General features: G+C 38.2%; 1 protein-coding gene across 1 annotated transcript in view; it reads right to left on the bottom strand.

Annotated features, from left to right (window-relative positions):
- Window positions 1-1234: 1234 nt before the first annotated feature.
- Window positions 1235-11205, bottom strand: part of LOC147881282 (UDP-glycosyltransferase 85A7-like) — a 75267-nt gene continuing 65296 nt past the window's right edge. The window contains exon 3 of the mRNA XM_087370232.1: window positions 1235-1472. Within this exon, the coding sequence (XP_087226358.1) occupies window positions 1360-1472 (113 nt within the window). The 3' untranslated portion in view covers window positions 1235-1359. The remainder of the gene's footprint in view (window positions 1473-11205) is intronic.

The following is an 11205-nucleotide window of genomic DNA, read 5'->3' as shown; positions in this document are numbered from 1 at the left end:
TGTGGTTAGTTGGGGACACCTGACTAGCTTGTGTTTTGCCATGCTTTATGGCCGGTATTGTGGATGATTCCATGTCAATACTGATGTCGCTAGTGTTATTGGTGTTGTGCTTGATTATTGTGCTTTGAGCGCGGTTATGTTGGGATCGGTTGATTGTGATTCATTCGATTGATTGTTAATAACTAATGCAATTGGCAGCTTTAGTACAGGTGATGGAACTCGTAGCGAGGATTGGAGTTAGTGCGAGGGTACCGATCGAGGTGTCGCACAACGCATTATAAATGGCCATGGGCCAATTTTGTATTTGTTTTATTATTGTAAGTTTGAGCAATATATTTTGTGGAGGGCATAATTCATTTTGGGCCCTAAGATGGCTATGTAAAGCAAATCCACTATTTTTGGATGAGAGGGATAATTTTGGCTCCCTGGTGCTTTTATGAAATATCATAAATACTCTAGATAAGGAAGCGTGAGCCACTCATCTAGGGGGGGAGATTGTACCCATTCTGCTGTTGCTTTCATGGTGTGATTGTGTTCTTCTTCTCCAATTGATTAAGTGGTGAATTTGTGTGAAAAGAATTACCTCTTGGTTTCAATGCTATCTTCTTATGTCTAGATAAAGGAATTGATAACGTTTTGATGTCTTCAAAAGATATATATTTGAAAAATGAATATATCAATTGCCTAAATGCTTCAATCAACTTACGAAATTCAAAGAAAACATATACACCGACGTCAATAGGGTTATCTATCTAAATCTAGTTTTATTTAATAAAATGCCCCTAAGAGAGGGGATGCCTCTTTTGTGAGCTCGCCTTTTTTTTTTTGGCCTTTGTTAGCACATTGTTGGAACACCCAAAGAGAAGATGCACACAAGAAAGTACAAAAGCTATATTTTTTAGCCTTGCTATGTATCCTATTGCACTTGTAAGTGTTTTTATTTGGTGAAGCTGCTTGAAGAAACTTGCACTACATTCAAGCATTGTTTCCACCTCAAACTCTTTTTTTTTTTTCGTTGTACAAGGGGTGAAGAAGATAGAATCCCGAGGTGGCGGTCTTGAGTTGAAGCCCGAGGGGAAATTTTATTTATTATTTATATCTTGTTTATTATTTATGACACTAAATAGAACTCCATGCCTTGAGGAGTTCTATGGATATTTGGTTCCAGGATTGGAGCAATTGTCAAGAAGCCAATTCATGAGACATTGCATGTTAGCATAGGAGGAACCTCCTGTGGCTATGGCCCTGAGAGCTGCATCCCGCAGCTTGCATGCATTCTCCCTCACTCGACGTCCTTTCTCGCCTTTCATCAGCTCCTTCACTTTCTTCTCCACCTCCTCCCTCGCTACCCATCCCTTCTCATCCGCCTCCAAATCCATCCCTATCCCCCATTCGTCCGTAATGCACCTTGCATTCAGCCCTTGATCCACGAACTTCGGCCACCCCAGCATCGGTACCCCTCTGCTCACCCCCTCCAGCGTCGAATTCCACCCGCAGTGCGTCAGGAAGTCCCCTGTCGCCGGGTGCGACAAAACTTCCAGCTGAAATATGCAATATGCAGTGAAAGCGTTTCAGCCCTATGGCCACACGATATATTCAGTCAGCTTCTCTGCACATGATATATGCTTTTCTACACAACTGCAAGGTTCGCGTTTTTTGTTTTTTTTTTCAATATAAGGAGTGCCACGTGGAGACTTGCTCTTCCTTTTTTGAATTTCCAATTTGAATTCATGTGATAACAATTGATTTTCAGGCGGGGAGGTGATAGTTTGAACTAGTGAGAGTTCTTCATTTCGAGCTTTGAGAAGGTGCTTTGTTTGAAGAAGAAGGCCATTCAAGGAAGCTTGAAAGATAATCGATTTGAAAGAAGACCTCAGCACATCATTGATAGCAACTCGAATGGTAGCTTCCATCTAAAAAAAGATCTTGAAGGCAATGAATAAACAATCCTACATACATGGAAATGACCTGCGAGCAAACATAGCCTGAAGAGCTGCCCAAACATCTCGCACACTATGTGAAAAGCTGCTTAGCTACACCCCTTCATGAAAGTCGAGTGGGAGCTAGAAGCATTTGAGGAATAGCTGCAAGTGAAGCAACTCGAGCTACCAAAATGCCTAATGTGGGAGCAGCTCCACAACTATGAAGCAAGATGATTCAATAGGAGCCTCACCTGCATGTGAAGAAAAGCATGCAATAGCTACTATTCTTGAAGAAGACCCACGAGAAGTCTACAGAAGCCGCCATCAACGACTATGAGTATGAAGCCTCCCTCAAGCTCCAAGAGTAGTTGCAAGAATGAAGATGGCAATGGAGTATGCCAGACGAGTAGCTCGAACGGTGTAATGACACCAGCAACTTGTGAAGAAGCCACAATAGCTAGAAGCTTCAGCCAAGCAAGGAAGAAAGGCTGCATAAGAGCCTCGGGGGGGTCACTCATCATATGTAAACCTATCACATGAGTTCAACAAAAGGATATTTTTTATTTCTAAAATTTACAGAAATAAATATACATAAGGGACTATTTAAAATAGTGTTGGAAAAAATTTACAGATTTGTATAGAAAAGGGGTACATTTTATTAATGAAAAATTTACACAGATATGGAATTTTAGAAATATGCCTTGAACGCACGTGGTATAGAGGGTTTATACATAGTGACCCCCCCGAGATAAGAGCTCAATAGCTCGACAAAGATAGACCAACAGCTTGGATGGCCAACCATTCTAAGAAGGAGCTACCTGTATTCAAGAAGGTGGCTGAGTAGGCTTGAAGGAGAGAACTAGCAAAAAGCTTTGAACCTCATCTGGGAACACAAGAAGGAAAGAAAAATGCAACAACAAGAGCTTGGAGAGGTGACTAGAGGAGAAGAAGCTTGTAGTGGCAAAAAGAAGGACGAGCTCGAGCGGTGATGCAAGGAATAGACAGAGAGGCAGAAACATTTCCTTGTTTTTTAGATAATGGTTCTCCAACAAGGATTTCCTTCCATGTGGTAAATTTAATTCTTTGCCCATTCAGTCCCCTTTCCAAAGTGCCTTGAGTTGGTCAACTTTAAAGTTGATTGATCATTTCAGCCCCACTATTTGAGAGAGAGCTATTTATATGCCCTTTGTTTTATAATATTTTCCTTGTTTCCAAGGTGTCAATGGATCTGCAAGAAGCTTGTGTATTGCAAGCGCTTTCTAGTTTCAAGCATTTATACTCATGGCAGGCATATATTCAAAATCTCTTGGTCATCAAGAGGTCATCGGTGCTATCGGAGAATCTACAATATGGAGATAAAATATTGGAAATATGGCCGCATGATTGATTCTAATGTCGCTTGGTTCTAAAAACACTAACATTCATATACGCTTGTTCAATTATGATTGTCAGCTTCTTCTCTACACGGATCTAAAATGGATGTTTTGGTCATGATATCTCATATGGAGCAAGGATGTATCACTAGCATATTGGAGTGGAGTTTTGACTAAAAAGACCTAAATAGCACAAGAAAAGTCTTGATGCATTGACACAATAGGATAAAGATGGGATTTCTATCCCCAAAAGTGGAGAAGGGGGGGATCTAGAGAATGAAAGGTTTCATGAAATAACTAAACATCTTGGCTACAAATATTAAGTGTAATTTCAGCTTACTAACACTCATTTCGTGCCTTGTATGCAAGAGGAAGTAGAATCCTTGTAGAATCCAGTATGTGATGATAAAGATATTTACAAAGAAGGATCTATAGACCATCGTTCCTTGGGAATCTTTACTAATTTGGGCTTATTGATGATGATGATAATTAAAGTAAATATTAAAATAAGTGTCTTCTGATCTAAAGCATATGAATTAAAAACCTATCTGAAACTCTTGCAGAGGATACAAATCAGAGTGCCTTTTGAAACTTTGCATGGTGTATGTTGAAATAATTTATCTTAGAGATTTTACCATTGTTGCTTTTAAAACTATTGTAAAATGTCATTTGACACCATTATTAAGTCTGAGAGATTTTACTAGTTTTGTATCTTTACATCTGTTAAAGGACCACTTAATTGCATTTATTACAAGAGAACTCTCATGGTACATTTGTCTCCTTCAATCTCTTCTTGAGGGGTGCACTACTAAGAAACCATATGTATCACATGCGCTCAAAGGGTATTAAAAAAAACCCTTTATTGAAATTTCCTCCCCAATAAAAACACCTCTCTTTACTTATGGACTAAGTGATTTTTTTCTAAAATTGAATTAAAAAAACCCTCCAGTTATTGTAATTCTGTTAAATTTTTTTGAAAAGTCAAATTAAAATACCCCTTCTTTTAAATGCACGTGGTACACTAAAATTGTATGAGCTGAAGCCCCCGATAATCTCTAGTAATATCATCAATCTGTTTTATAATTTCACATGTATTTGCTACAATTGTAATATCATCAATTTGTTTTATAATTTCACATGTATTTGCTACAAAAACTTTGTGGAAATTCTCTTAGTTTTTGTAGAGAAAATTTCCAATTTTATATTTGGAGGTTTCTATTAATTTTTATTCACATGAGTTTAAAATGAGTCATCAAATTTGTTTTAGAATTCCCATTGTTGGTTTAAGAGAGAATATCAATCCAAAATTAATGAAACACATGTTTATTGTTATAAAAATTACTAATACATTTATAAAATCTTGAAATTGTGATTACTTATGTGTTTGTAGGTCATTTGATATCCATTTGAGTCTCAATAGGTCAATATTCCTCTTACAATCTTCCCCTGTTCTGTGAATCTTGTCCAAGTAAATCCATTTAAATTTTAGTCTCATAGGACCAGATTGCCTAACCAGGTTGCAATATCTAATTGCCAACAATGCAATTTATATGAAATACTTCATTCAAATATCAGTGTAGCAAGCTAGTTTATTATCCAATAATAACATGTGGAGGGATCCTTAAATATTGCAATTGTCTTCAATATTGCAATTGTCTTCTACATTAACTAGATAATTAAAATCTTATTGAATAAAGTATGTAGTAGACTATAGAATGCATTATTTATGAGCCACTAAGTAGTAATGTACAACTTTAGCAATTTACAAATAAAAAAGTATAAGGTTTAACCATCAAGTTCATGCTATTAATAGACAATAAGTAATGATGGAGGATACCTAACCTTGGCCCTTAGATTTTTATTGATTGGGACTTGGCCATTTACCATAATTATAATATAAGCACCTTTCAAAGGCTTGCCAAGTTCATCTATGAGTTAAAGCAGTGTTGATAGGTTTTGCACTTACCCCTAAAAGGCACTGAAAGGCTAGAATGACATTGATATTAACCACCTCATTTTACATCATTGATGTTTGCACCACAATAACTTTTCAAGGTTTGGGATGACAACAAGTTTAATGTTACCTATCCTTCTTAGAGTTGATCTTGCATTGTATGTATAACTATGGGTTGAGGGAACACGATCTTATGGTATCAAACAATGCTAGCGTGAGCTCCAACCATTATCAGTTAGGTTAAATTGCATCAAATCCCATGAGTGAAGGCTACATCCATAAGGCTTAAGCTTAAGGGTCCTTGAGCTTGTAGTAGTTGAAGTGGCAAGAAGTCGTACCTCTCTTCAGGGACCTTAGATTAAATTGGATCGAATTCCTTGAGTGACAGGTACATTCATAAGGCCTTAAAGGGTCTCTGATCTTGTAGTGCTAGCAACAACTAACACTCTTTCCTCTCTTTAGGGGGCCTTGGGAAGCTTACCGACAATGTAGGTTGCCATGCTTGTTATGTGAGTTTATATCCATGATTATGCAATGCTTCATCTATTCCACCTCGATTTTCACCTCAGGGGGTGCACTACTAAAAACCCTACATATCACGTGCGTTTAAAGGGTATTAAAAAAACCCCTCAACTAAAATTTATCCCACAATAAAAACACCCCTCTTTACTTATGAATTAAGTGATTTTTTTCAAAAATTGAATTTAAAAACCCCTCTTGTTATTGTAATTTTGTTTAATTTTTTCAAAAAGTTGGATTAAAATACCCTCCTTTTGAATGCATGTGGTACACTAAAATTTTTTAGGTGAGCCCCCGAGATTTTCACAATCGAATGATGATGTCCAAGCTCCATATGCCTTGCAAGCATAGCCAATGAGGTCCTGAAGGACATTAGATCGCAACATCAAACCTAGACTATGGCCATCATGACCGACTCGCAAGTATAACACACTTATTGTGCAACGTGCCTTATCACACATTGTCAAGGAGTCGCTATAATAGGTAGTTGCATTAAGTGCAAGCAATAAATCTCTTCTAGGAATAACACCCTAAATGTGTCATGAGTGACGTGAGAGTGAGCATGTAAGGAGTGTCTAGGAGGTGAGAGGGTGGTAACCTCTCTATACAACTACCAAGCGAAGAGTAATGAAGGGCACGCAAAAGAGACGTGTAAGGTAAGGCTGCTGAAAATGATCACAAAGGGGAGTTTGCCAGCTCTATTTATTTTGCACATTCTTAGAGCCACCCTCTCAAGATGCATGCCCCTACCCACGCCTCCTCTCTCCCTTCATAATCACACGCCCTCCCCGGCTCCAAGTGCCCTTCATCTTCGCATTCTCATCCTCAAGACCCCAAGCACCTCCCCGCCGCTCTCTTCTCAGTTCTAAGGTCTTCCCTCATATACCCATTTGCCTGTATACCATTTGTCGCGTTTATCTTCGTATCCTTCATTTAAGAGAAAGCTAGTTTGCCATCTTACAAAATCGCCTCCTCGTTTGCAGCCTCTCACGAAGTCCTCCAACATGTCCACGACTGGCAACAATGGCTTTAAGCCTAGCCTTCTTTGCTCCGTTGCGCCTGTAGACAAAAGAATATGCAGATCCAATGCTACAAGCGTGACAGTGCGCTCTACCGGGACAGGATTTCTTCTAGAGATTTGTACTTCGAAAAGGTCCAGACTTCTGTCCAAATTTGTAAAGCTATTAGAGCAGCAAGGGCTCGAATCTTTCAGCTTCACACTTTCAACGATTCAAGACACAGACGTCCATTCGCTACGAGCTGAGGTGATAGGCCATACAAAGCCGACGCTGATAAAATCCAATGTGTAGTAATGGCAATAACGGATCGCATATATTTTTCATTCGTATATACATCCGTCGTAAACAGCGGTTACACGAAAATTCTTCGGAAACGAGTTCACGAAATCTATTTTTCTGAACTTTTTTGGCATTAATTCCATTCATCGCGCTCCAAAACACCCCGCTTATATCTTTCAGTCCGTTGGATTTGTTGTGTAGGTGCAGGTTGATAACTATGTGATAAATCCATCCAAACTGGAGTGGATGATTTATAAGAATATCACAAGCGAGGAGCTTTGAACACTATAATTGCTGGATTAATGGGATTTACGCCCTTCAAATTACATTAGCAGATTGTGCATTGATGGTAGCGATGCTTGATGTACCCATGAAGAGCCGCACCTATGAAGGAGCTTATTATCATGTAAGGAAGGCATGACAGAGTGTTCCGATGTTTCAAACTTAGTACAATACATGGAATGAAGTATACCTAGTACCCGGAAAGCCATGGGCAACTTTGTGCATCTCTCTCTCTCTCTCTCTCTCTCTCTCATCACAACCAACAGTTCTGCTGCTTACTCCTTCCCTCAGCTCCTATTCTCTGCGGTCTGCTCTTTCTGCTCAGCTTCTATTCTCTGGGTGTGCTTCTCTCTACTCCATCCGCTTAACTCCTATTCTCTATGCCTCTCCCTCCTCCTCCACACTCTCTCCGCACTTCCTCCTCTCAGCTCTCTCGCACAGCCCCCCCTTCTCCCTTCCTCAGTAATTACTGAACTTTGTGTACAAGGATGTGGTCAGTCCAATAGGCTTTGATTATACCTATGTGCCATGTTGATATTATGAATGAGAAATATGTTTTTGTAAAGAAAATATTATTTAAGTATTTTTAAGTATATAAGACAAGAAGACTATGCTAGTATGGCAGTGACCAAAGAAGAACAAAAACTCAGATCATATGATTGTGAGTATTTATGACATTATCTATGTTTCAATAATTGATCGTGGCTAGACTGAGGATCTAGATTTCAATACTTTATCATTTGTAAAACTTCTAATCAAAATATGTTTGTCTATTTTCAAGCGTATAATATGATATCGTGCCCATAGGCAAAGCCAAAAGAGAAAATTATTATCTAAGCAATATTGAGTCACTTGGCTGATTATTGTAGTAGGAAACTTCTAATGATTACTAACCAACTCAGCATGACTGAGGTCATGCATCTACAGAGTGATCATAACTTTTCATGTCTCCTTACTTACCTGGATGTATAAGAGCTATGATACTCCTTTTAGGTGATACAAGCCAAACAAGGAGCTTAGGGGGTCCACCTCACAAAATTTTAGTATATCACGTGCACTCAAAAGGAGGGGTATTTTAATTCAACTTTTTGAAAAAAATCAACAGGATTATAATAATAGGAGGAATTTTTTTATTCAAGTTTAGAAAAAAATCACTTAGTTCATAAGTAAAGAGGGGATATTTTAATTGGGGGGGTATTTTAGCTGAGGGGTTTTTCAAATACCCCTTGAATGCATGAGATACATAGGGTTTCTTAGTAGTGCACACCTTGAGACAAGAAGAAGCTACTTCTTGGCAAGATAAGCAGATAAAGATGAGATCAACTGCAAAAAAATCTCATGATAAGTACAAAAAATCTAGAATCAAGGTCTAAAGCAAAAAGATGGTGCAAGGTTTAGATCTTTTGCATTGATAGTGTGAACTTTGAGGAAATATGGGATTAAGAAAAGAGAGCCAGATATGTAAACTTATTCTTTCTTCGGAGCGGCCAGATTGAGAACCTTCTTCCATGAAGGGAGAGAAGAGATCTTTTCCCACTAGGCATTCACAAGAAAAGAAAAGTGGCAGGCTCAATATGTTCTTCATTTGCAAGAAAAGAAGCGTCTTGAAGCACTTGAAGTGATTTAAAGAGGATGATATGAGCTAAAAAGGTTAATTCCCTAGTGTTTCAATGAATTTCTTAATTTGGATTATCCATCGTGGTGCATTGCTTATGCTAAGGTTCCCTTTGCTCTTCTTTAAGCAACTTCATGGAGGATAAGATGAGAACAATGGGCATGGATAATATTGACTCTTCATACCCAAAGACACAAAGTCATGCATGAACAAGTTGTTGGAGAGGGGATGCAGTACTTGAATGGAATGGTGCTACAAATTGAGCTCGTGATGTTGCTAATGTAAGTCTTAAAGCTCAACACCTTTCTCTCTGTAAAAGCAACTTAGAAGTTGAATTTGATGGGCGAGAGGTGTGAAAATTTGAAATTCACGAGAGTAGCATAATTTTTAGCCGCTAGTTTTCTCCCCTCTAGCGATACACATCAGTAGAATTGGACATCCCAAACAAGTGCAATGTGGTCTAAAATGCTTCAAAACAAATATGCCAAAGGGCATGCTATCGAGTTTGATGTTGTGTATTATGAAGTGCAATGACCTTTGGCATGCTTATGAGACATATAGCAAACAAGTGCATGGAAAAAGAAACAATTCAAAATTGCAAATAGTGTTGGATTTATTAAAAGATATTTGCACATGCACAAATTACACTTTTTCAACTTCCATTTTAGGGATGCCAATACCAGCAACAACTATCAATGTTTTAATACCACCATGCAGTAGTCCCACTAGTTTGGATTCCAAATTTTCAATCTGTTTTGGTTTTCAACAAATTAAAAAAAAGCTATGGAGCGTGCCCTCAAATGGGTATGCATCACTTTAGCACAACATTGGAGGCCCGTTAAGCCATTCCTAATGTTCTTATTTAGGTGTGTCCTTGGGTTCAAAGAATCTCATGTAATGTACTTTTGAATGATTACTTGGTTGCGTGTATGTATGAACAAATATTTGATGTTTTTTAATAAATTACTATATCCTATAGTCTTCAGGATGCATGCTTCACATGCAACATAGCACTTGTAATGCTTTAATGGTCTTGTTTCAAATCCTTATTCCATAAATTTTGGCTCTCATGTTCAAGTTTGAAATGTGTACTACAACTCAAAGACAAAGTTTTTCCAATTCCGTTGAGCAATGCATAAGTTATGGGTCATGCAAAATACCTATATACAGAGAATTCCCTGAACCTCACAAAAAATGGCTACACTCAAGCAAACCATGACCTAAATGGGGTAGCAGGCTTTCTTGGACAATGGGAGGAAAGGGGAGACCTTTTAGCTATGTATGTATACTACTTAGATAGGTTTTATGCCTCTCAAAGGATGGGTAGTGGATGCCCTAATGAGTGGGAAGTATCTAACTCATTGCGGGCTATTTGATCATAATCACTGGAGGTTGGGAGGTGCCTGGATGTACAATTCAAATACAATTTAAGCTTTTTATTGCATGAATGTTTTTGTGAGTTGGTATGTAGGAAGTGGAGGGAGTGTGGAGTAGGCACTATAGATCCTTGTGTTAGGTGTGATGTAGCTATTAGACAATGGGACCACCAAACTTGTACTAGGAGAGATAAGCTCTAGAGGGGTAGCTTTGTGGTATTTGATAAGATTTGTAGAATGTTGTATTAATTTCTCTTATAGATTCTCATGTTGTAACTTTGTTGGTTAAAGTGAAAGAGGGGACTTAATTTGTTGAGCTAGAATGGGCTGAGCTAACTTGGATCAAGTGTAGGCATCTTTGGTTGTTTGTTAGGGATTGACCTTCCAAAGCTTTATTTTAGGTAGACCTAAGAGAAAATAGGCTAGAGAACCTATGGGCCAAGTGGAGAAAAGTCATGGTAATGTGATCACAAAAATTTGCATATAGCTAAGATATTCATAACCAAAATATTCTAGAAAAACCAATAAATTTCATTTACAAGGTGTGGGGTCCACGCTATTGTTAACCCATGGTTATTTGTAGATTAGAAGAAAGGGACGCTTGGGGCCTTTATAGCAAAAGAGTTGTGAGGTGCAATAAATGCAATGGAAGTCACCAGCAGGGATTTGAAGTGGTATTAATTTGTTCAATGACATTTTAAAATGAGGTATTAAAATGTTAAAACGTTTTTTAATCAGCCTAGGAGCATTTTAAAATGCAGCTGTAGTGAATTTTGACCGAGATTACCTATATCGGGTGGTGTATCTAACACCATGTGGTAATGTGCAAACACACCACATGGAGTAGAAGCACACCCTGTTATGAT

The sequence above is a fragment of the Dipteris shenzhenensis genome, chromosome 31, assembly GCF_047967505.1.
Source record: "Dipteris shenzhenensis isolate YYH24624 ecotype China chromosome 31, Dip_SZ_1.0, whole genome shotgun sequence".
NCBI classification, from domain to species: domain Eukaryota; kingdom Viridiplantae; phylum Streptophyta; class Polypodiopsida; order Gleicheniales; family Dipteridaceae; genus Dipteris; species Dipteris shenzhenensis.
Note: the sequence above shows the minus strand (reverse complement) of the source record. Positions and strands in the feature narration are given on the sequence as shown.